At 56.5% G+C, this 22,147-nt stretch overlaps 11 protein-coding genes across 11 annotated transcripts in view; 3 read left to right on the top strand and 8 right to left on the bottom strand.

Moving 5' to 3' along the window:
- Positions 1–377: 377 nt before the first annotated feature.
- Positions 378–1,469, bottom strand: P884DRAFT_279968 (uncharacterized protein; the record flags this gene model as incomplete). The annotated part of the gene is made up of 1 exon (XM_069443379.1): positions 378–1,469. The coding sequence occupies one exon, from the start codon at positions 1,467–1,469 to the stop codon at positions 378–380; it is 1,092 nt and encodes a 363-aa protein (XP_069294925.1).
- A 1,810-nt stretch (positions 1,470–3,279) lies between these two features.
- Positions 3,280–4,194, top strand: P884DRAFT_287139 (uncharacterized protein; the record flags this gene model as incomplete). Its single annotated transcript, XM_069443860.1, has 3 exons — positions 3,280–3,556; positions 3,824–4,022; positions 4,082–4,194. The coding sequence occupies 3 exons, from the start codon at positions 3,280–3,282 to the stop codon at positions 4,152–4,154; spliced, it is 549 nt and encodes a 182-aa protein (XP_069294924.1). The 3' UTR covers positions 4,155–4,194.
- Positions 4,195–4,697: 503 nt separating this feature from the next.
- P884DRAFT_67111 (uncharacterized protein) lies at positions 4,698–7,372 on the bottom strand. Its single transcript, XM_069446011.1, has 2 exons — positions 6,922–7,372; positions 4,698–6,850 (listed from the first exon to the last, which is right to left on the bottom strand). Exons 1-2 carry the CDS (start codon positions 7,109–7,111, stop codon positions 4,893–4,895), a joined length of 2,148 nt encoding a protein of 715 aa, XP_069294923.1. The 5' UTR covers positions 7,112–7,372; the 3' UTR covers positions 4,698–4,892.
- Positions 7,278–8,162, bottom strand: P884DRAFT_67178 (uncharacterized protein). The gene is made up of 3 exons (XM_069446012.1): positions 7,853–8,162; positions 7,574–7,731; positions 7,278–7,498 (listed from the first exon to the last, which is right to left on the bottom strand). Exons 1-3 carry the CDS (start codon positions 7,985–7,987, stop codon positions 7,444–7,446), a joined length of 348 nt encoding a protein of 115 aa, XP_069294922.1. The 5' UTR covers positions 7,988–8,162; the 3' UTR covers positions 7,278–7,443.
- A 175-nt stretch (positions 8,163–8,337) lies between these two features.
- On the bottom strand, positions 8,338–9,084 carry P884DRAFT_208083 (GNAT domain-containing protein; the record flags this gene model as incomplete). The annotated part of the gene is made up of 1 exon (XM_069438842.1): positions 8,338–9,084. One exon carries the CDS (start codon positions 9,082–9,084, stop codon positions 8,338–8,340), a length of 747 nt encoding a protein of 248 aa, XP_069294921.1.
- A 356-nt stretch (positions 9,085–9,440) lies between these two features.
- Positions 9,441–10,935, bottom strand: P884DRAFT_67096 (60S ribosomal protein eL20). The gene is made up of 5 exons (XM_069446010.1): positions 10,859–10,935; positions 10,796–10,799; positions 10,251–10,435; positions 10,019–10,195; positions 9,441–9,956 (listed from the first exon to the last, which is right to left on the bottom strand). Exons 2-5 carry the CDS (start codon positions 10,797–10,799, stop codon positions 9,798–9,800), a joined length of 525 nt encoding a protein of 174 aa, XP_069294920.1. The 5' UTR covers positions 10,859–10,935; the 3' UTR covers positions 9,441–9,797.
- A 501-nt stretch (positions 10,936–11,436) lies between these two features.
- Positions 11,437–13,467, top strand: P884DRAFT_208219 (uncharacterized protein; the record flags this gene model as incomplete). Its single annotated transcript, XM_069438851.1, has 7 exons — positions 11,437–11,730; positions 11,808–12,106; positions 12,163–12,388; positions 12,443–12,504; positions 12,554–12,962; positions 13,245–13,322; positions 13,411–13,467. The coding sequence occupies 7 exons, from the start codon at positions 11,437–11,439 to the stop codon at positions 13,465–13,467; spliced, it is 1,425 nt and encodes a 474-aa protein (XP_069294919.1).
- Positions 13,468–14,860: 1,393 nt separating this feature from the next.
- On the bottom strand, positions 14,861–15,470 carry P884DRAFT_67061 (uncharacterized protein). Its single transcript, XM_069446009.1, has one exon. The coding sequence runs from the start codon at positions 15,305–15,307 to the stop codon at positions 14,942–14,944; it is 366 nt and encodes a 121-aa protein (XP_069294918.1). The 5' UTR covers positions 15,308–15,470; the 3' UTR covers positions 14,861–14,941.
- Positions 15,471–15,535: 65 nt separating this feature from the next.
- Positions 15,536–16,519, bottom strand: P884DRAFT_208006 (uncharacterized protein; the record flags this gene model as incomplete). Its single annotated transcript, XM_069438835.1, has 3 exons — positions 15,536–15,575; positions 15,638–16,273; positions 16,344–16,519. The coding sequence occupies 3 exons, from the start codon at positions 16,517–16,519 to the stop codon at positions 15,536–15,538; spliced, it is 852 nt and encodes a 283-aa protein (XP_069294917.1).
- Positions 16,520–17,770: 1,251 nt separating this feature from the next.
- Positions 17,771–19,460, bottom strand: P884DRAFT_229789 (Alpha/Beta hydrolase protein). The gene is made up of 3 exons (XM_069439768.1): positions 19,281–19,460; positions 18,960–19,218; positions 17,771–18,902 (listed from the first exon to the last, which is right to left on the bottom strand). Exons 2-3 carry the CDS (start codon positions 19,210–19,212, stop codon positions 18,175–18,177), a joined length of 981 nt encoding a protein of 326 aa, XP_069294916.1. The 5' UTR covers positions 19,213–19,218; positions 19,281–19,460; the 3' UTR covers positions 17,771–18,174.
- Positions 19,461–20,458: 998 nt separating this feature from the next.
- Positions 20,459–22,147, top strand: part of P884DRAFT_229787 (uncharacterized protein) — a 2,311-nt gene continuing 622 nt past the window's right edge. The window contains exons 1-2 of the mRNA XM_069439767.1: positions 20,459–21,086; positions 21,172–22,050. Of these exons, the coding sequence (XP_069294915.1) occupies positions 20,846–21,086; positions 21,172–22,050 (1,120 nt within the window). The 5' untranslated portion in view covers positions 20,459–20,845. The remainder of the gene's footprint in view (positions 21,087–21,171; positions 22,051–22,147) is intronic.

The following is a 22,147-nucleotide window of genomic DNA, read 5'->3' as shown; positions in this document are numbered from 1 at the left end:
TTGTTTTGTTTGTGTATCAACGACTAATACCTCCCCAAGGCCCTTGCCTAATCCCGTGGTATCCTCCTCCCATTCCCTAATACCTTCCGCGCTAAAAGCACGGCAAAGAAGAAAGCAACTCCCGCCTCAGAGCTGGTCCGGCTCTTTCGCTATGAGAATCCGCTCCATAGAACCCCTTTCCGGGACCATGGGTGTAGGTAGAGTGCGATGAGACGAAGCTTGTGTGTGATTCTCATCCCTCTCGTGCGGGTGTTGCAAAACGAATCCGGCTCATAATACGATTAAACAACAAATGTAGAGAAGCGCAAAGGGGACTGAATGTGCTGTTTCCGTTATGTCGCGTGAATTTTATGGTTGTGTGGTCTAGTAAGAAGGAATTAAGCCCCCGGTCGCGCGGTTTGCTGGGGCGGATTCTCCGTTGGCGTTGTTCGGCGGCTAGTGAAGGCTGTTGAACGGGCTTCGGGAACAGGAGGGTAAACACCGACTCTGGTCAAGGTGTTCAGGACGTTCGAGTACCTGATCGAGGGTCGTGAGCTTGAACCTGTCATCGCCGATGTCTGAGCCGGCGCCGGCCTGTGCCCAGACTGCAGAGCCTGCCGGATCATGTCGTGCAAAAAGTCGGGGATCTCCTCCCAGTGGCCCGCCCTGGCAGCAGCTACCATGCGTGGCGGGAAGATGTCGTCGGCTGTCAGTGTGTTGTGAGACCCAGGAAACCGGGCGATTTGATCTGCCACGTGAGGCAGTTCCCCGGATTCTATGGCGTGTTTAAGCCAGTTCTCCCACTCCTCGTCGAGCGGCATCGTGTTATCCCCCGACATGTTCCGCATGGCGACCCGCTGCCGAAGCCGCTCATTCAAGGCAACCCCGACACTTTCGAGTTCCCCGTCGCTCTCCTCCTCTCCCCCATCCTCTCCTTCCTCCTCTTCCTCCTCCTCTTCTTCCTCCTCTTCTTCCTCTTCCTCGTCCTTCTCTTCCTCGTCCTCTCCCGCTTCTTCCGCTCTTCCCCCGACTTCCACTTGGTTATCCGTCTCCTGGGATTGGGCGCGCAGAAGCGATTGCGCACAGTACGGGTCGGTGGGGTCGGCGTAGTTGGGGAACCCGTCGGCCGTGGTGTCTCGAATCTTGATTCCCTGATCCCGCTCAAATCGTTCTTTGGCCCATTTTGTTCCTTCCCACTTTGTCAGAGTCGAGATTTCAGCAGGAGTTAGCCGCAAGCCGTCAAAGGCGCGGAAGAGGCGGCGATGCCACGGCCACCTGCTAAGTCGGATGCGGTGAATCCGGTTGTTGTAGTCGAGACCCGGATATTTTGCTTCGGGCGTGTCCAGGTGGCCATAGAACGAGTGTGTTTCTTGCCGGACCTCGAGAATTAGATATCGCTGGAGTAGTGCGTGGAAGTTTTGGGGGTCAGATGGCCGAGGTTTCGGAAACATATACTCGTAGACGAGCGTCTCTACAGGGCGGCCTTTCATTTTGGGCGATGGGGTGTGCCTTGGTCGGCAACGGATAAAGTGAGTTTGTTCAGGTGTTGCGAGAGAAGCTTGGTGGTTCGGTGGTGCAACGAAGTGGGGTCCGCTCGGCGCGGTTTCAGTTGTTCCTATCGTCGCGCTCGGCGGCGCAGATTAGGCACGGTTCTTGCAGGGCTGAGGTTGAGGTTGAGGAGCGAGGAACCGCACGGGTGAGATGGGGAGATTTGGGGTCCACGGACCCGGCGGACTTCGGAGGTCTTTAATGTAAGGCAGGTGGCTCCCGGGTCTTGGGCTGTGGCTCGGTGCTGGGGTTGGGTCCCAGGGGTCGGTTGTCGGGTCGCGGCGGGGAGAAAGGGGGGGGGGGGTGTGTCTGGGTCAGGAAGCAAGTGGGTGGTCGAGACGAAGCAACAATTGAGAGGGGATCTTTAAAAGTGGCAATGAACTGGCTCCGACCCAGCTGGCCTAGAGAGAACGAGCGGGCCCAGTAAATTACGGGTGCCGCGTTGCGCTAAATTGCCACGATAGGGAGGTGCAACCCGATGAACCGCCCCTGTCAGTGTAGTGGAGAGGTTGCGGGATGATGAGACCAGTGGTCAGGAACACGCCTGAGAAAGACGTGCTCAGGTGACAGGGTCGGAGTCCGGCTTGATTTAGCTGTATGCAATCATAGGCAGGTAGTAATAGCTACGGTATATATTACAATACCAAGTGTGCTGAGCTAATACCCGGCAGGACTAGATTTTTTTTTTGTTACCTGAGTTCCAGGAGTGCAGCACACACAAGCGGGGAGCTCACAGCACGCCACGACAACCCTGTGCCTTCCCGGTTCTTCCTATGGGATGACCGGCACTGGTGGGCACACGACCTTGAGAAGCACGAAGTATCACTTATGCGTACTGGACCTGATCTTGAACTAGGCAGGAGATGTGACACAGTGGCATGGCATGCAAAGGAAACAGTCACTTGACTTCCGAAAATGGTGGACTCGCGTGGAACTGGCGTCGAACCGTTTGCCCGCTTGCTGCGGGTAAGTCTAGTACAATGAATAATCGGTACAGGAGTGTACTTGCGGCGCTTTAAGTGCCCCACGTACTGAACTCCCCGTCAATACCGTACTTTCCTACTTAGGTACGAAGCCCACATATCCCAAGTTCCTACCTCATCTCAGGAGGCTGCCATATTCTAGCATGATTCACGGCCGACAAGTTTGTGGCAGCGAGGGCCAACAGAATCCCCACCTCTTTCTGGTTTCCACCTAAAGACTGCGTAAGCGAGCCACCGACTCATCATTTAGACTTCACGGATGTCAAGAGTTACAACATTGGGCGTTGCGAATGAGAGAAAGAACGCATTCCAGCCAACAACCCCCCCCCCCCAACTTGATAAATGCCGTTTCGAAACAGATCCTGCATGATGATTCGCCGCTGGCTATCTTGGCCTCGGCGCTCGCTTCTGCGTGTCACCAAAAAAATCATGCAAAGGAGTGTGGCCACGCTTGGCCCAGCCTGCCGCTCGCCTCAGGGGCATCGCCATGTCTTCAGCCATCTGATAGTCCCTAAAACTGCTTGATTCCAGCCACCAACATGCAAGCCGAGCCGCTAACATCTTCTGGCTCGGAAGTTGCATCACCAACGTGCTCGCATGCCTCTCTGCTGGTTTCTCTTCCGCTGATCTGCACTTTGAACTCCATACAGTATTATACATACATCCATACATACGTGCAATAAGAGCTAGCAGGAAGCCGAAAGCCCCACCCGACGCCGAGAGCGAGGCCTAGCAAAGCATCGCATCTCCTTCCACTTCCGCCTGCGGCATGCCATCGGTATGTCGGGGGACCGAGGCGTCATCGGCCCAGTTCTGCGGCCAACATCTCCACCCCGTCCCTTCGTCTTTGGCCCATCGACAACTCTTGACGGCTGCAGCTCAACATCTTGGATGGTCCAACAATCTGCTTGGACAGGCGGTATGCATGAGCGCCTACCGCCCCGCCGTCCAATCAGCACGCTACGGTGCGGTTTTGGCTCATCCGTCGGCCGTGGTCGCGCTCACGGCAGCCTGCCCTCCAACACCGGCAACCAGAGGCGTCGAGGGTGTTGCTTTGGCGAATTAATTTCGGAGGAACAAACCTCTCGGTGCGCGGGTAGGGTAGCCGCCGTTGTTCCGGCGCGGGCGTCTACACCGGATTGTCAAACGAGCCGCTCAAGTTTGGCAAGCTGTGCCAGCGAAACGCATGACTGCGCCGCCTTTTTGTTTCCGTGTTTGCTTGCCTAGCCTGTTGGGACGCTGACGGGCGCGTGTGCCACAGCCGTAGCGGCTCCGAGCCTTCGGGCCACTCGCTAAGCCAACAATCTGCTTAGCGAAACCGGTCCGGCCGGACAAGAAGCCCGGGTCCAGGCACGTTTTGATTCCGCGAGTCCCGACACTGACCGGCCCAGGTTGCAACGCAACACCATATTCCCCCACCGCCGCCATCGGCGCTCCACGTCTCACAGCCCTTCAGAATGGGCTACTGCCACCCTGTAATTTTCGCCCTCCATACATCCGCGGCGTGGAAGCGTTGATTGGGTTTCCGGTGTTCTCCTCGCCCTGGCTCTCTTGGTCTCACCACCGGAAAGCGGAGCCCCGTCAGATGGAAGAGGGGACTTCTTCTGGGCCGTCCAATGTGGCCGCATCGAGGCCGAGCCCTGAGCCGGCCCACGGAGGAAGGAACAATAACCAAGGCAGCAGCGAAGTCACTTGCCTATCCTGTAAGGCACCCGACTGCAAACTGCGAGGGTGGTACACTCAACACCAGCCACTGGGAGCCAATCCTGCCGTGATTTCGCTATGTGAGGAGTAACTGCCTTGGTAACCCAGGCCAGCTTTTGAGACCAACAGTTTCTTTTTTTTTCCTTTTTTTTTTTTTTAGTTTGCAGACCGGATGGTTTGGAGAGGCTTAGACGAGACAATGCCACCGATAGTTTGCTACTTCCCCAACTAGGATTCGGAGAGAAGGCATCCTCCCCCCTTCCCCGCTCTGTCAACGGAGACCGTTAACCATTGTTTGTTCTGGAGGAATGGGTTCCCAGCATACAAACTGTGGGCAGCCGACAAGCCAACATGGCGCCGAAGAAACACCTATCACCTTTGGCTGAGACACTCAGGCTAGATTCTAAAGGACTCATTCACTATTGCCTCCTGGCAAGGTAGGTGAAGACTAAACGAGATGAGGTTGGAGATTTCGCAAAAAAAAAAAAAAATCCCTCTTTTATGCGCATCAACATACAGGCACATACGCCGTCCAAACGCCGTGAATCCGCAAAGCATGTCTTCTATCCCACAGGTTTCATGACTATGTTTTTGCCGTCCCATCGTCAATCATAATAAGGACACCCCATCCAGCGCCCTCTTCGTCCCTGCCCCAACAGTTAGTTGTCCATCAGGTTCTCAGTGGTCCCACGGCATCGTCTCGAGGTACTTCCTCCCGCCGACACCGGTAACCCCGGACGCCGACATGGCCGGACTGGGCATCCTCTCCCTCTCCCTCTCCCGGTCGCGATCACGATCACGATCACGATTCCGCTCTCTAGGCAAGCGTTCCCCTTCTCTTAGCCACCGCTCCCCACCACCGCCACCACTGCTATCGTCCCTGAACCGCTCCCGCTCCCTCTCCCGCTCCCTGCTCTCTAGCCTGATGCGCTCGCGTTCCCTCATCATCAGCTCCCTCTCCCTGTCCCGGTCTCGCCCCCGGTCGACACGGATGCTATCCCACTCGGCCCGCCTCCGCGTCCCATCCAGCCGGTCCAGATCGGTGTGGCTGCTGGTGCGCCGGGTATAACCACCACTACCGCCGCCGCCGTCGACGACGGGCCCGGTGGAGTACAGCCCGCGACGTGATGACGAGAGGTGGCTGTAATCGTCGTCCGAGTTGACGCGGCGCCGGGCCGCGGTGGCGGACGCGGCGGGGCTCGGGCTGGGGACGAGACGCTCGGCCCTGTCACGAATGTCTCGGGCGGCGTCCCGCCTCTCGGCGAGGCGGTGCTGGTCGCTCTCGCTGTGCGCTCTGTCGCGCTCCCGGAGAGACGGCCGATCCCGATCCCGCTCCCGCTCCCGCTCCCGCTCTCGCTCCCGGTCCCGGTAGATCCGATCCCGATCCCGGTCCCGTTCTCTCTCTCTCTCCTTTTCCCGGCGATGGTAGTCTTTGAGCTCGCGGGATTGTCGCCTGCTGCGCCTCCGCTCTTCCTCTTCCAGGTCGGTGTCGTCGGTATCGATCTCGGACCATGACCGGCTCAAGCGAGAATTGGGCAGTACATCCTCTCTTGAGGCCCTTGCCGGCCGGGGAGGTCTTTCTCGTCTCCCACGCGAGCTGCTTACGCTGCGTGCTCTATCTGCTGGGCTGATGAAGCTAGTGATTTTTTCTTTGATATCGGAGAGAGTGCTGTGCCATTTGCCGTCGTCGTAGCTTGGCGTGCGCCTGGCATCGGATGACCGAGACGAGTGCATGTGTGACGGAGGAACCGGGCTTGGGCCCGCCGTGGTGCGAACGACACGTGGCGAGTCCTCAGAGCTGTTGGTATAGACGCGGCGAATGGAGATTGGTGGTGGCTCGTTTGACCGCCCGGTACGTCGCGGAGCACTCCGCGGACTGATGGCCGGATCATCCGAGTCCGACGACGTGCTGCTGTAACGTCGGGGTTGGCTATGCCGGCGGCGATGTGGTTCCCTGTCGGGCACGAGGCGTGTCACCCGTGCGGGGCGTGCCTCTTGTGGCGAGTGCGGATAGTCAGAGAAACTCCGGCGGCGTGGGGCGGGATCTTCTTGCGACGCCGTGGGACGGCGCACAAAGTGCTCTCGCTCCCGGGCCCGCTCCCGCTCCCGCTCAGGGGATCGGCCCGTCGGCGTGTGGCGAGGCGATGGAATATGAACGTAAGCAACGTTGACAGGCCGCGAAGCGAAGTAGTCGCGCGGCGATGCCGGGTTGACACGGACGTGGGCGTAGGGAACCTTGCGTTCAGCGAACTCGGGCTGAGCGGTCTCCTTGGGCGCCTCGGCCTCCTCCTCGGCGGCCAGCTTCGACCGTGCCCTTTGCGCACACTCCTGATACCAACGATCAGTGTCGGGGTCAACGTCGGCAGGGAAAGCCTCCTGCGGAAGATCGGCGGGCAGCGGAGTGCCCGTGTCGGGGTGCTTCAGAGCCCAGTTAGCGGCGGCATACTGCAGTACTGGCACCTGTATCTGGGGTCCCAGCAAGGTCTGGATTGCCTGCCAGCGCACGAAGCCTTTGGTCGTGAGCGCCGGAATCGAGGGGGCGGCAAAATCGTCGTCGCCCGGCAAAAGGGAGTGCTGGCAGCCCAAGCCTTGGTAAACGGTGGAGATGCCCGCATGGGGCATGTCGACGAAGAATGCTACATGCGAATTACATCAGCACCTGCCAAAAGCAAAGAGATTTCGAAGTAGGGTAGAATGAGTAGCCTACAGTCCCAATCATGACCGGCAGTCTTGTAGAAAGCGGCTAGTTTCGCAGGGGTCAAGTGGGCGTCAGTCTTGTCCCCCAGCTCGGTCGCCTTGAGGTCTTTGTTAGCAAGAGTGACCCGGAGAGTCAATGTGTCAAGAATGGGTCGGATTGCGACGAACAATATGCTGCGCGATGGCTCGAAGGAGCGCATCGAAGACGGGGGTCGTCGCGGGGATCGGTTTTGCTTTCGCAAACAAAAAGCCGTAGAAGGACTTGCCGTCCTTGGCCTCGCTTGATGTGGCGGCCATTGTCAAAATATCAAGGCAACCTCATTGCGGTCTGGTCTTTGATGATGGAGCGCGATAGTGGCCGGTAACCATGCTCCCGAGCCTGGCTCACGGCTGAGTGTTATTATCGTGGGGTGATAGGCACGCGATTGAAGGAGGGGTTAGCGATCGCAGGCGGGCATTCACATGCGTGTATGTATCTACTCCGCGGCTGAAAACCGGCTGCGAGATTCCAGGCGGCAGACTGGATCGAGATTTAGGCTGCCGTGCGCCTTAGCGAATTCGATCTGCCCTCAAGCCTCTTTTCGGGGCTTTCGGCCCACGGTTATTAAAGTTGGCCGTTTGCTGATGCATCGGTTGGATTTCCAGGCAGACTTTTGACTCACTTGGCCGTGGATGGAGGGTTTTGGGCTGAATCCCGGGTGTCCCACCTTCTGCGGCAGCGAGCGGCGCTGCGCCCAGATTCGAAACCAACCGACATTTCCAAATCGAGAGACGGCGGTTGGCGTGCATGTGCAGTAACTAACAGGTCCTTGCCGAGTGGCTTGGTGAGAGTGCCTTGGTCAGTTAGCGGGGAAGCGTGTGACTCGTGGCACGTTGCGTTTGTTCCCATCCTGCTTGCGTGTGGCCGAGGTTGGTTCATGAGTTTAACAAGTATTACGCACCTTCATCTTGCCCAGACAGACAGAACTGGCCGGCTCGGTTGCCTCAATTCGGAGCAATTCTAGGCGGTGATTCGGAGCCATTGCAACCTGTGCGGTTTGCATGGCTATGGGGAAGAACAACATTAGAAGGACCATTTGTCATTCATTGATGATGTGAAGTGGTTCTGCTTGGCCTGAGCATTTCTCCGCAGACCTACGAGGCCTCGTGGAAGCCAGGGGTTAGGGTTCACTATCCCCAGTCCTGAGGCATGACTCGCCTGAACTTGACCTCGGTCGATAGAAGATAGGGATAGATACGTGGGCTATAAAGAAGGAAAAGAGGAAAAAGAAAAAGAAGAAAAACCAAGTCTATCAGGGACAAGCCAAGCGGGGATCTTTTTGGACCGCAAATGAAGGAAAAGGCGATGTAAATAAAAGGCAAAGGCGCCCTCCAACACTTCGACAACACGCCACCCCACCAAACCTTACCCCGCCTCTGTTGATTCCTATTCCTCCGTCTTGGGGAAATACCAGAACGTAGGCAACCCGATCAACTTGTCTGGCCCCTCCCCCTTGCGCGAGTCTACGGCCAGCCAGGTCAGGAACCACTCGAACCCGGACTTCTTGAGCACCCCCTGGCTCCTATCGTTCCCGTCCGCCGTGATCGCGAGGAGCCGCTCCCTCACGAGCCCGCCCTCGGCCCTCGCCTCGTCTCCCCCGATCGTCCGCGGGTCGACCTCGATCTCGGTCTCCTCCCGCTCCAGCCGCTCCCACGCGCCGAGCCATCCCCTCAGGAACTCGGTGGCGAACCCGTTACCCCAGGCGTCCCTCTTGAGCATGTACCCGACCTCGGGCCACCCCAGGCTCGACCGCAGCGCGTGGCAGCCGCCGACGCCGATGAACTCGCCCGTCTCGCGCAGGCAGATGGCGAAATTGTAGTGCGACTGGTCCCGCGGCGGGAGGAACGCCCGCAGCCTCGTCCAGGTGAGCTCCTCGTCGGCGTCCGGCACGCCCACGGCCGTCCAGTACATCACCTCAGGCTCGGTGCGCAACGCGCGGTAGGCCCCAAAGTCGTCCTCGGTCAGAGCGCGCAGGACAAGCCGCTCCGTCGTAATGGGCTGGCGGACGCTATTGGGTGGGAAGGGCTGCCGCGGGCGGGTGGTGCGGACGCGGATAAAGGTGCGCGGATCTGGCTCCGTGCCCGGGGTTGGGCGTTGCTCCGAGGAGGAGGAGAGCTCCGGTGCGGCGGACATATCGGACTCCGCGTTTGCCTGCCCTCTTGATGTGGGGTCTCCCTCGGGAGGTTGATTTTGAGGTTCGGATGAAGCAAAGAGACCACCTGGGCTGGTTTCTTCGGCGGTGAGTGGAGAAGAAAAGCATACACCGAGGCGTGGATATGTTTATGAAAGAGAAAAAAAATTACGGGAAAATCACACTAGCAAGGTCGCCCAAAGCCTTCTTCTTAGACCTTCGTGCCTCGTACCGGACATTGTTCAAGTGACTCACGCGGGGAGCCCCGTTGCGACGACAAAATAGCCTCATGTAAGTAACCTAGCTTCCTCTTTTGGAGTGGAACATGCACCATATATGTACCAGTCCTCATCACTCGGTCGGCCCAGTCTGAGCAGGCCGGATCAAAAAACTCTCCGCTTTCATGGGTCGGCGGATGGCATAAGGAATCCACTTATCGAGGCCCGTCGGACTTGTTAATCCCCCGACTGCCACCCATAGCATCGAGGCTTAGCCTGCTGTCAAATGAGCAGCGGCAATTGAATACGCGCCCGCAATTGCACTCCCACCAAGGATGGCCGAGCGAAACTGGCAGACTTGCTCACAAACAACGCAGAACCCGTGCTTGACCATTTATTCATTTCATGCTCGTCCTAGGGAGCAAATGCAGGATATCCCGTTTTTCCTGATGAACACCTGAAGAACCTGCCAACCCCAACCACAATCATGAAACCGCTCAAGCAAAAGTGGACGGGCGCTTCGCGCTGAAGAGCTTCTTGTTGTTGATCTTGGGGACGCGGTGCGGCAGAGGGAAAGAGAGGTTCTTGGCAACGAGCTGCTTGATGTAGGGGCGTCTGATGTCCTCGGTCTTCTCAAGCTCGACAACGCGGAGAATCTGTGTCCATGTCAGATATTCAGGCTTCCAGACGACTGCTATATCCGGGGGGGCGCTCGTACGTGGATCGACCTGAAGCGGGCACGGTGGCGGGCGGCCATGTCGGCATAGAGAGCCTCGACGGCAGCGGTCCTCGAGGTCTCACGGTACTCCTTATACATGTTGTGGGTGCCGGACCGCGAGTCGTAGCGGATCCAGATGCCAAAGTTCTTGACCTTCAGGGGGTGCTTCTCGGAGATCTGGTCAAGAATCAGCACCGAGTCCGAAACCGCTTCGTATCCCAGCTGCACGTACCACATTGACGCTGACGATCTCACCAGTGGCCTTCTTGACCTTGCGAAGGCCACGAAGGAAGTACCAGAAGCGGGACTTGGCAACGACCTCGTTCGGCGCGAAAATGCGCATGCGGTAGAGGCTGGGGTTGGGGTTGGCCTCCGTGGGCAAGTGGCGCCCAATCACCTGGTATTCCTGAAGACGACCTGAACCACGATGTCAGCGTACACGGCCCCAGCCCAGCTTGCGCGCAATGTACAAGAAATAAGGCCGACGAAAGTCGTATCGCTAGTCGAAAACCATCGGCAGGAAATGTGGTCGAGGTTGTTGGCAACTAGGCAGGCTTAATGACGCCCTTTTAATCCCGACTTCCAAACCAAGTCCGCGCCATCGTGACACCTTCGATTCGATAATAGACCACAACATATGGTTCGGGCCTCCCCGTCCTTGTAATCGACCGCCCAAAGATGGTGACATTTACATCGAATCTCCAATCGTGGGTCGGTGCTCGAACTCGTAGCCGGCGATGCAATGACTTGACGACAGTGAAAACAAAAACTGCTTACCCATCTGCTTGAACGTTAGAAAATATCTCCAATGCCAGGTTTGGGCGGACAACGGGAACTTACTGTGATTATTTCCCGCTGCGGATCACGAAGTCGTTGGTGAGCTGTCGGAGTCCTGAATTAGCGATCGCGAAAGCTGGAAAAAATTGGGTGCGCCTGGTTTAGGGCTAGGAGCGCTTGGACCAGCCAGGTATTCGCCAAGCCAGAAGATTGTGGCGGTGCGAAGCCAAGAGGCACAAAGCGCCACAAAGTGTGGGGTTATCATGTTGTGAGAGGGACACCACTGCCCAATCAGATAACTAACCCCATCCAAAACTCACCTTCACTGCAACATCAATGCATCCCTGCCGCACGAACAACAGCGACAACAACAGCAGCAGCAGAGCTGCTGGCAGCAGAGCAGCAGCAGCAACAACTAGACAGTTTTTGGCAAAACTCCGAAACAGCTGCATTTGGTTGACTTTGAGTGTCGGAAGCACGGTAACCTTCGTATATCGAGTCCCAGCTTATTGTCAGAGAAAAGAGATACGAGACTACGGTTTACCACCCGTTCACCTCAACTCTCAGGAACACTTGGCGGGGCAGTAATCAGTTGCATCCACACCGACCTCGTCATAGCAAGCGACCTCAGCATCCCCAACATGGAGATCGGTCCCGCCTTGTACGACAGATTTGCCGAGGCTCTGAGCAGTGGGAATGGCTATCGACTTGCTGAAACATTATCGCCAGACATCCCAAACGAACAATTGAGGAAGGTGTTCAAGAGTCAAAATGTTCAGAATATCAAGAACGTTCTCAGGCGCGGTCTGCAGGGGAATGCTGCCCTCGCCCTTGATCATCAAACCCTACAGGGCTGGGTCGATGTATACGCGGCATACTGGAATGCCACGGGAGTCCTTCTGACGGCTCGGGAGTCAGAGAGCGACGGCAGCAAGGTGGGTGCCTCAGAATCTCCAAGTCGCTCCTTGTCGCCGTCCAAATATGTCGAGTTGATCGCTGAGTCCTGTTGTAGTCGTCGGACCTGGTGTGGACAAAGGTCTACGAGGTTTGGACTGAACTCCTCAACGCCCTTCTTCGGGGTTACCAGAACTTTGGTTTCGAAGCTTTCACCATCCCCTGCCTGTATGTGGTGTGCAAGTATCTGCGTGTTTTTGCCATTCAAGCGGACGAGGAGCGGAATAGAAACGCCCCCTTCGACAATGGTGCAACAACTTTCCAAGATGACTTCGACCCAGAGACCAACAAGAATCAGAAGTTGGAAGATTGTGCGCGAGTCTTGTCCAGAGTTTTCATGATTTGCCAAACAGATCGGTACGCAACATTCTCCTTCTATCCGATCACCACTACAGAGTCTCACCATGGTCCAGGGCACCACTCGAAGAATCACGAAAATGGGGTAGCTACTACATCGCCAACCTCCTTCTCAAGACTTACTTCCGATTGAACTCAGCGTCCCTTTCCAAGAACATTCTGAACAGCTTGCGCGCCGGTGGCCGGGATATGCCGGACTTCTCCCTCTTTCCAAAGTCTCAACAAGTAACATTCAAGTATTACGAAGGAGTCCTGGCTTTCCTGGAGGAGAACTATATCCAGGTACTGTCATTGGTTCCCGCGAAACAGTCTAGAGGACTACTAACGATTCCCGAGGCCGAGGAGTGCTTGACCGAGGCGTGGAATCTGTGTCACAAGAACGCAATGAGGAATAAGGAGTGAGAATGTCCATGCCCAGTCACTCCGCTCGCGGACTAACATACCCAGGCTTATCCTGACATACCTTATCCCATGCCATCTCATCAAGAGCCACACCTTGCCGACCAAAAAGTTGCTGGAGCCGTTCCCAAGACTGCAGAAATTCTTCCTTCCTCTCTGCCGGTGTATCAAACGAGGAGAGCTTCACAAGTTCGATCTTGCGTTGCAGGAAGGCGAGGACGAGTTTGTCAAGCGCCGCATCTATCTTACCTTGGAAAGGGGCCGCGATATCGCGCTGCGGAACCTACTGCGGAAGGTCTTCATTGCCCGCGGGTTTGAGGAGGCCAAAGAAGGAGAAAAGCCCGTTCGTCGTACTCGCGTGCCCGTCGCTGAGTTCGCCGCCGCGATCAGCTTGGGCAGCCAGGAGAAGATTGACAACGACGAGGTTGAGTGCTTGTTGGCCAACATGATATACAAGGTAAGCCAAGTTTGCGCATAATGTTCCCCCAAGAGAGATGTCGATGGTCTCCTCGGAGCCGATGAAGGCGTGCCCCTTCTCCTTCCATCAGCAATCAGAGCCTACAATGTGAGGCCAGGCGCAACGCCCAGCAGCTCTGATGATGCCTGACGCCCAGTGCTGCCTTGTCGGGAACTCGAGTGTCTGCCCAAGGAATCCTAGGCAGCATCACCGCGATCCAAACACACTGATTGGCACAAATCGTTGCCCCAGCAATGAGTCATTTTGCTAATTGCCGTTCAGGGTCACATGAAGGGATACATTTCACGCCAGCACGGCATTGTCGTGCTCAGCAAGTCAGGGGCATTCCCTGGCACGGGCGTATGAGGGGTTGAGGATTGCTTTCTTAGCGAGAGCAGTCAACAAATCCTGTTTTTTGCCGGCTCGCCGACCCATGGTATCAATCAAGAAAGCGCTGAGGAAAGTGCACAAGGGCCGGTTCCGTGCGCGAGTTAGACAAATGTGATGGCACAGTCCTGGATTCGACGGGATGAGACAGAAGAGGCCACACCGTGATTATTGAGCGGCTGACTTCGTGGGCTGCACAATATTTATCGCGTGCTTTTAGCATCGGAAAGCACGGGATGCTCGTGAAATTTCGGTGACTGATTCAACCGACGCGGTCTGTGACGCGGAATTGGACTAAACAGCTAACACCCCTTGGTCTCCTACCGTAGGACAGGCGACCGAGACGGGAGAGCGAAAGGCTGGATGCCTTGATGGATGATAATGTTTACACTTCCAAACTCCGACAAGAGTGCCGAGATGCGAAACCGTGGCCCTTCCTCCAACAACCAGCGCAGCCAACTCGCCCCCTTGTACGAAGTAGACTCTTAGTTGGCAGTGGCATGGGTTGCTCCAGAAACGCCCAATCAGGTAACGAAGCACAAACAATCGCCACTCGTTTTCGTTTCGTCTCGCCTCGCATCAAATCCACACCCCTGCCTTTCCTGTCAAGAATTTATTGATTCCTCCTGCCCGTCCTCCGTTCTAGTGTAATCCAGGCATGCCGGGTGGTGGGATGGGAAGCCGCCAAGAAATTCACGCCTGTTCACGCGTCCCACACGCGCACAGTTCGCGCGCCACGGTGTAAGCTGGCACGGGCTGGTTTAATGGCTTGCATATCGCACGCTCGGCAAGCACCCGCTGTGAATCTCCAACAAGTGACTCACTCACGCTGCTGATCAAGCCGCATGCATACCATTAAAAACGTAACTGTCTCACAGCAGGCGATGATAGGTTTTGTCGGTCCTCGTCGACGGTCGTGACTGAAGAAACGTGTTACGTCCCCTTTAATGTTCAGAACCCCGTTTCAGGCCAACCCATTTGGTGTATCGTGTCTCCTGGTTCGGCGACACTCGGTGTCCGTTTTCGAATTGCTGCTTTTTTTTCTTTTCTTTCAAAGAAAAAATGACAAACGGAGTACTCCGTATAATTACTCCTTAAAATTACAGTGCCAAGAGATTCAACACCCCTGAAAGTCATTTCCAACCCGGACAAGCCGGGGCGTAAAATTCTGAGCCGCGGAGACACCCGGTCTGGCGGTTTTTTGTTAGTTAGTGGTGGCCCACAAGATCCGTTGTAATGGATCGGTGGGTCCGTGAATTGCTTTCTTTGCCCGACGGCGTCGCCGGGAGGTTCACGCCAAGAAGGATCAGCTTTTTCACATGCAACATCACGGAATGTGCAAGATTTCGACAGAATTCTGGTTGCTCGGTGATATTATACTGTATAGTGAAGGAATGAGCACCAGGAATGTTTTTTTTTTTGGAGATCATCCTCCTCTGGGCGATCTGTCCTTTTCAGAACAATGCCTCCAACACCCTAGTGTAGAACATATGATGAATGAGAGCGAGAAGCAAAGATTGTCTCAGGTCTCCTCACACTTTCACATCTCCGCCATCCCGCTGCTTACCAGACTCAAGTATCCCGAGATTTCATCACCAACGAAAAAAGAAACACCGGACACTGAGATCTCCGCCCAGAAAAATAATCAAAAAGCCTATACCCCTGAAAGCAACCGTCTCTGATACACGGCATCTCTCATGCAGCAGGGGTATGCCATCATCCTGCCCCAAATGAATCCCATGAGAACGCAAACTGCCAAAACCGGAAATCCTCCGCCGCCCAAACAAGGTCGTGTCATGAGGGTATGCTGTTGTACAAGTTTGAAGGTTATGGGAGAGGAAGAAGAGCAGAAGTGAGACCAACTCCAACATGTAAAAGTAGGAAAACAAGGAAACAAAGAAACAAAACCCAAAGAACCCGCCCTGATGCACCGTTATCATGAAGCGATGATGGAACATGTCTATACCCAAGCCGGACCCGGAAAAAAATTATTATACCGTATTAAGTGAAAAAATGGAGTCGTGTGTAGAGAATCGAAGAGGCCCGGGGGGGAGGGGGTTGTAGTATCGTCCATCGCAGAGTCGAGAACCCCATAAGGGGCAGGTATCATTGTTGTTGAGGGGTGTTGAAAACTGGGTATCAATCGTCTCGTAAACAGGGGTGGCAAAAGAAAGTGAGATGGGAGGCTAGAAGGGACGGCCGCTGCGAGGAGTACGAGGCGTGCTACTGTTTGATGATGATTTGTTAATGCCGAGTTGAACCGAGCAAAGGGAACTGTCTGAACTTACGCAGCGCTCGAGATGTCGTCGACGTGGTTGCAAAGGGCAACAAACAGGTCAAAGAAGAGTTGAGTGCCGCCGTTGAACATCTCGAGTTGCATGGTGCCGCTGCGCTTGAAGGTGTTCCGGCTGCGGATGATGAGGGCCAGGTAATGGGCGCGGAGCTTGGAGTCCGTGTCGGGGGTGTTGGCGTAGGCGTAGCGGGCCGAGGCCAGGATGGTGCTGGCCTGGATGCCGGACTGGAGACCCTGCTTGCGCAAAGAGATGCGCTTCAGCTCCTCGAGACCGTACTTTTCGGCAGCGCAGTAGATGGCCGTGTCCTTGAGCAACTCGCCCTCGACGCTGTGGTGGTAGATGGTGGCCTCGGAGCGGCCATCCTCGCCAGCCTCTTCCAGCTCCCACGAGTTCCTCTTCTTGTTGAACACCAGCCGCGGGTAGTAGTCTCCCTTGTAGAGGTATTCGAGAATGGATGAGAAGACTTCGGGCTCTTCGTCGGGCAGCGAGATCTTCTTGGTCTGCGAGTCCATCAACTGGTTCCTCAGGACGCTCTGGAAAAAGGGCGAAGCGCTGAGGATGTTCTCATGGGCGGCGAAAATCCTCTGCTCCTGGCCGACGACAAGGGTGACGATGGCCGAGACGGAACCGCTAGAGCCGCTTCACGTCAGCATCTCTTGCGTACTCTATAGGGGGCCGCATCGGCAGGCGGGCAACTCACCCCAGGGTAGTCTCGGATGTACCAGCGTTGGAGACGGTGCCAGCACGGCGGCGTCCCAACTCAACAGGCCTCTTCGAGATGCCAGCTTCCTTGGTGAAGGACGAGCTTGCCCTCCTGTGCCTCCCAGACTTGGAGACGCTCTTCGTCTGAGACGGCTCGAAGCGTCGAGAGAACATGTTGACTTGACCCACTACCCGAGTCGGTTGCCCGTCTTCTCCACCGATGTCTCTGCCAAATTCGGATCAACGGCCTGTCAACGGTGTCGACAACGACTCAACCCGACCCAAAAACTCTGGGGTCCTCGTTGATGTCCGCCGTGTTCGAGATCGCGATGCCCTACGGCGGTGTGGGGGGAAAGGATGATGATGCAGCAGGCCCGAAACAGAAAGATGCAACAATGCAAACACCAAAGGATAAGATGAGATGAGATGTTAAAAAAAACAGGAAAAATGAAAGATCCCGATGTTGATGGCTCGATGATTTCTCGATGAGCGATGACCTACCTTCTTAAGCAGCGCTCAAGGTGGGCTTAGAATGAGGATGGTTGAAAATTTTTCCCATCTCATTTCCGCCGAGGCAAGTCCCAGGGCTGATTTTTAAAAGTTGGGAGGGATGCAGAGATGCCTGGTTATCACGGGTGGGCACATTGTCTCGGCGGCCGGAAAAGGCAGTATTAAGCTAGTTAACGGTGTGTAAAAGAACCAGGCAGGTACACTAGTTCAAGTATAGAGTTATCCCGTCACTCCCTTGCGGGTACGGAGTGACTTGGTATCCAACGTGATTCGACGCGTTCGGAACGGGTCTGGGGAAAGTTAAAGCAACACGCAGTCACCTGACTCACTTACCGCTTTGAGGCAAGCTGGACCAGATTTTGCAGGAACGGGTCAGAGCCTGTCCCCTGCAAAGGTGCGTTCGACATGGTTCAGCAAGGGGCGGAAAAGCAATCCGGACGGAGCCATCGACAGTGCGAGACATGGGATGCTTTCGGAACGATTCGGGGCTTCCATGTCTCCATGTGCTCAATGCCGTGGAAGTCTACACTAGTGTATGGCGCTAGGCGAGGCAGGTGCGGAAATGCCAGGCGGTCGACGGCTTTCTGGAAGAGGCTGAAGAAATTGGAATGCTACCCTCCGATGCAAGGCTACTGAGGCACGGTCACCCGCGTGTGAACTTTTGCTAGCCGACACCTCGCGAGGCAGCAGCAGGCAGAAGCGATGACGAGGCAGAAGCTGGTACAAGGACGCGATGGCATGCTTGAATCGGTGAACAATCGCTCCAACAGCGACAACTCTTTGGTCCAGTCGCGGCGACAAATGGATGGATTGCTGGACCGGAACATCGGCCAGGAGCTGTGTTCTGAGATTCTTGGCGACTAAGGTGGATTCGCCCGTCTTAAGATTAACTATCTAACTAACAGTATTGCACTTGAGGGTGAACTGGGGGCCCACTGAGAGGCCTGCTCCCCAGGAGCAGTGCGCAACCCGAGCACGCAACGCTCAGCGCGACCCTTGCAGAAAGTCGCAGAGCACGGAGCAAAAGGCCGTTCAGCCGTGCCACTTGGTTAGTTATTGACGAGGCAATCAGCCAAAGGATCTTCACGCGGCTTGCACGGAGGAACTTGTGTAATAACGTTACATGGCTTTGGCACGACCCGAACCCTCGTTCCCCTTCTCGACCCAATTGCTGGACCTTCCCGGACATGATCTCCCAGGGTCTTGAACAGGGGCCTTCTCGAGATGAAGCCACTTCAAAAAATTGCCGCCACAATCGAGAATGATTGTAAAAGAAATTTCGACACCAAGATTCAAAGGGGAGGGGGAGAAAAAAATTCTCAACCACTCTTCCACGCGCTCTGGGTCATTTCCAAGAGGGCCTGGGCGGCCAACCTCTTCCCATCCCCCCTGGCGATGGCCTGCTGGTGGAATGCCACCGGCACAGTTCGCTTTTCGACGGTTAGCCCTAGGTCCACACACCTTCGGTAAAGACGCTCGCTCTGTTCCTTCGGCACGAGTTCGTCTCTTTCGGCCTCGAGGATGTAGACCATTGGACCCGGAACACCCTTCTCCTCGGAAGCCTGGGCGATCAGGCCCAGGTTCTCCCAGCTGTCTAGGTGGTTCCGGAGAAATGGCCACAGGTATCGGTACGGTAGCCACTTTTGGGGGTATAGGGTCGCCAACATGGCCCTGATTGACACAAACGGAGTCTCGAGAAGGAGGCCTCTGATCGGCATCCCGGCTGGAACTCGGCCGGTGGCCGCGAGGTTCGTCGCTACCCCTGACCCGATGCTCTGGCCCCAGACGAGGAGGATGGGCTCGGCGGCCCCGATCCCGACCTTCCCGAAGACGCGTTCGTGGCGCTCGGCAATCCACCGCACGCCCGCTTCGGCATCCAGCCGAAGCCCCCGCTCCGAGGGCCTGCCACGCGAGGTCCAGTAACCTCTGTAGCTCAGGCAGACAAAGGTCAGCTCCATCGGCGCCAGCGCATGCGTCTTGCTGTCACTGACTGCCCGAAGGGTCCAGGATAGGTCGGGTAGCCGCGGTGGTATGGACGACGCGTTTCCTACGAGACCCCGTCAGCGTCTGGCTTCCAGATACGCGGGTCTTGAGGGCGGCCGACCCTGGAAGTAGAGCACATAGACATGGGCCGGGGCGGGCTGGTTCTTGGGCGCCGCAGCGGCCGGACGTCTTCCCTTCGGGAGAGGAACGGTCGTCACGGCCAGGGCCAGCTCGGTCCCGTCCTCGGCCACCGTTCTCTCCTCCATCCACTGGACGCCTCCACACATGCTTGCCCAGTTCGCTATCTGCTCCCTGCGCGAGGTGGGCGGCAGTCCGGGCATGTAGATGATCTTGTTCTGGAACACCACCATCATGATGCACTTCCTGGCCAGCGCCGTCGTCAGAGGTATTGTTTCTTTGCACGACATGGCCCTCATGGCACGTACCAAACCCACAGGCCCACCAGCAGTCCGGTGAAGATAACCGGCGGCAAGAGAACGGTTGGAATGTGGATGCTGCGACAGCTCCTCCTCCCTGCGAGCACGGCCCGCGGATGATCGGCTCCCACCAATCTCTGGCACCGGACAGATGCCCAAAGAGGCGTCGAAGTGAGGCGACTGCTGCTGATGCTGCTGCCACTGCGGTGCAGCCGACGACACCACAGCCGCCATTGGATCCCCCGCAGCCCGGGCATCCGATTCGGAGGGATCATGGCAGGCGAACCACGCGTTGGCCACGATGGCGAACCAGCAAGACAACGGGGCGCAATTGAAGGCATGCTAACCCCTGCCGAGGAGGAGTGGAAGGCGTTGGCGGTCGTGATGGACACGGGAGAATCTCGCCCTGTGCAGGTACCTGTTAGGTCCGTATCTGCTCAAATCCCATGGCCTAATCGTGTGTGTGTGTTCGCCTGCAACTCGTCAAAGCCGTTCTGCAGCTAACGAACTCCGTCCTGCCTGTCAGGCGTTGTGAATTATTAGACTACACTGCGGCCTTGGCTGGATTGGGCTGGCCTGGTTGGGTGGGAAAAATTGATGTTCGGGAGTCCTGGCGTGGTTGTTGTCGAGATGCAATTCGTCCAAGGCGTTGGAGGCGAGGTCCATCGTTGGATGGCTGCTCGATGGAAGTCACGTCAAGGAGTGTTCGTTCGTATACTACATAATTACATACCTGGTCAGGTACGGCAGGTCCAGCAGCCTCTTAGAATCGTGGAAACTTTTTGGGCGGGAGAAAAAAATCAATGGATCAATCATATGCAGAACAGATGTCTGCAAGCTAGACGGGCATTGGATCAGCACCAGAAATTCTAAATAGTATAAGAAATGCAGCTTTGGACAGCAGTTTTCTTCATCAAGCGTACTTACGCTATAACAAGAAACAGAGTGCTACCGCCTTGGAACAAGGTTTGGTGACACCGAGTCCGAAGCAGTGGAGCGTGGGTCAGCAGCTGACCATGCTGCTGCCGCTGCTGCTGCTGCCGGCAAGTTACACGACGTGCGGAGTACGGAGTATATACGGATTACATACACTACCGGATGAAAGGTATGAGTGAAGTGATTGCAAGGCAGCGTAAGGTATTAGGGATGTGTAACTCCTTCGTTCGTAGATGGACCCACTGAAATCAGTGTTTCGCTCATTGCGCCCGCTCACCGATAGCCTTACGATAAGGCAGGGCACCCCTCCTCGAGGACGGGACGGAGCGGCTGCGCCAGTTGGTCGGGCCATCATTAACACTGCAGCAACAATAAACTGGGGGAGTCACTTCTACAGCACTGCGTCGCACACACCGCCAAACAAGCAACTTTCTCAGGGTCCCCCTGGTCCATTCTTTGAAGGTGTCCCGCGAAGTCGAACGACGATTGGGAAACAACAACCATCTCGCACCGCCATTCGAATCCTCGAGCTCCCTCGGTTATCCCCATCCACGGCAAAGCTCATTCGATCTCGCGACCTGCGCAAACGCGTACCCGTAACACACAACACTCACACACACATCGCTAGCCAGCCATGCCCGCGCCAGTCGAAGAAGGGAACCGCTCACCGGGACAACACATCGAACTAGTCGACGACAACCCTTCCCCACGGCACGATGGCGAAGCGAGCCCCGGGCTCAGAGACAGCAAGGGCTGGGACGGGAAGCTGCGCGTTCCCAAAAACGCCCTCCTGGCGAATCCAGAAGCGCTCTCGGACCCGGAGTATTCGGACGAGGACAACGTTATCCCCGGCGAGGAGGTTGCCGCGGACGAAGGTACGGAGAGCGGGCGGTTGACCCTGGATATCCCGATTTGAAGAGTAGCTAAAAACAGGGGAAAAAAAAAATATTCGCATTCCAGACATTCTCGACGGCGAGGACTCAGACACGGATGAGATCATCTGCACCCACTCGCGAATCAAGTCGATCCCCGCCCTCCGCCTAGAGAGGTTCAAGAGGGTCGCGCGCATCTGCCTGCGCCAGAACCTGATCCAAGACATCGAGGGCTTCTCGTGCGTCGCCTCCACCCTCAACGACCTCGATCTCTACGACAACCTCATCTCCCGCATCCGCGGCCTCGACGACCTCGTCAACCTCACCTCTCTCGACCTCTCCTTCAACAAGATCAAGCACATCAAGCACGTCTCCCACCTGACCAACCTGACCGACCTCTACCTGGTGGCCAACAAGATCTCCAAGATCGAGGGCCTGGCGGGCCTCACCAGGCTGCGCAACCTCGAGCTCGGCTCGAACCGGATCCGGCAGCTCGAGAACCTCGAGACGCTCGAGTCGCTCGAGGAGCTCTGGGTGGCCAAGAACAAGATCACGTCGCTGACGGGCCTCGCGGGCCTGCCCAACCTGCGGCTGCTGTCGATCCAGTCGAACCGGATCCGGGACCTGTCGCCGCTGCGCGACGTGCCGCAGCTCGAGGAGCTCTACATCTCGCACAACGCGCTCGCGTCGCTCGAGGGGCTCGAGCACAACACGCGCCTCCGCGTGCTCGAGGTGTCCAACAACCAGATCGCCAGCCTCCGCGGCCTCGGGCCCCTCGCCGCCCTCGAGGAGCTCTGGGCCAGCTACAACCAGATCGCCGACTTTGCCGAGCTCGAGCGCGAGCTCGCCGACAAGCCCGCCCTCACCACCGTCTACTTCGAGGGCAACCCGCTCCAGCTGCGCGCCCCGGCCCTCTACCGCAACAAGGTGCGCCTCGCCCTGCCCCAGGTGAGGCAGGTCGACGCAAGTAAGTTCCTGCCTGTTCTCGTTTTTTTCTTTTTTTTTCTTTTTTTTCTCTTTCCTTCTTCTTCCTCCTGACCCCCTCCCCCTCCCTCTTTTTTTTT

Source organism: Thermothelomyces heterothallicus (genome assembly GCF_042370625.1).
Source record: "Thermothelomyces heterothallicus CBS 202.75 unplaced genomic scaffold P884_scaffold_25, whole genome shotgun sequence".
Classification (NCBI taxonomy): Eukaryota; Fungi; Ascomycota; class Sordariomycetes; order Sordariales; family Chaetomiaceae; genus Thermothelomyces; species Thermothelomyces heterothallicus.
Note: the sequence above shows the minus strand (reverse complement) of the source record. Positions and strands in the feature narration are given on the sequence as shown.

Excerpts from the sequence above, each read along its gene's own strand:
- P884DRAFT_67111 (XM_069446011.1), bottom strand. The coding sequence starts at position 7,111 with ATGCGCTCCTTCGAGCCATCGCGCAGCATATTGTTCGTCGCAATCCGA. Across the intron at positions 6,851-6,921 it reads TGCCGGTCATGATTGGGACT|CATTCTTCGTCGACATGCCC; the intron begins GTAGGCTACTCA and ends ATTCGCATGTAG.
- P884DRAFT_67178 (XM_069446012.1), bottom strand. The coding sequence starts at position 7,987 with ATGGTCCTTCTAATGTTGTTCTTCCCCATAGCCATGCAAACCGCACAG. Across the intron at positions 7,732-7,852 it reads TCTGTCTGGGCAAGATGAAG|CCACTCGGCAAGGACCTGTT; the intron begins GTGCGTAATACT and ends ACTCTCACCAAG. Across the intron at positions 7,499-7,573 it reads AACCCTCCATCCACGGCCAA|CCCCGAAAAGAGGCTTGAGG; the intron begins GTGAGTCAAAAG and ends GTGGGCCGAAAG.
- P884DRAFT_67096 (XM_069446010.1), bottom strand. Across the intron at positions 10,196-10,250 it reads AGATCGTCAGCGTCAATGTG|ATCTCCGAGAAGCACCCCCT; the intron begins GTACGTGCAGCT and ends ATTCTTGACCAG. Across the intron at positions 9,957-10,018 it reads CCCGCTTCAGGTCGATCCAC|ATTCTCCGCGTTGTCGAGCT; the intron begins GTACGAGCGCCC and ends ACATGGACACAG.
- P884DRAFT_67061 (XM_069446009.1), bottom strand. The coding sequence starts at position 15,307 with ATGTTCCATCATCGCTTCATGATAACGGTGCATCAGGGCGGGTTCTTT.
- P884DRAFT_229789 (XM_069439768.1), bottom strand. The coding sequence starts at position 19,212 with ATGATGGTGGTGTTCCAGAACAAGATCATCTACATGCCCGGACTGCCG. Across the intron at positions 18,903-18,959 it reads CTATGTGCTCTACTTCCAGG|GAAACGCGTCGTCCATACCA; the intron begins GTCGGCCGCCCT and ends GGGGTCTCGTAG.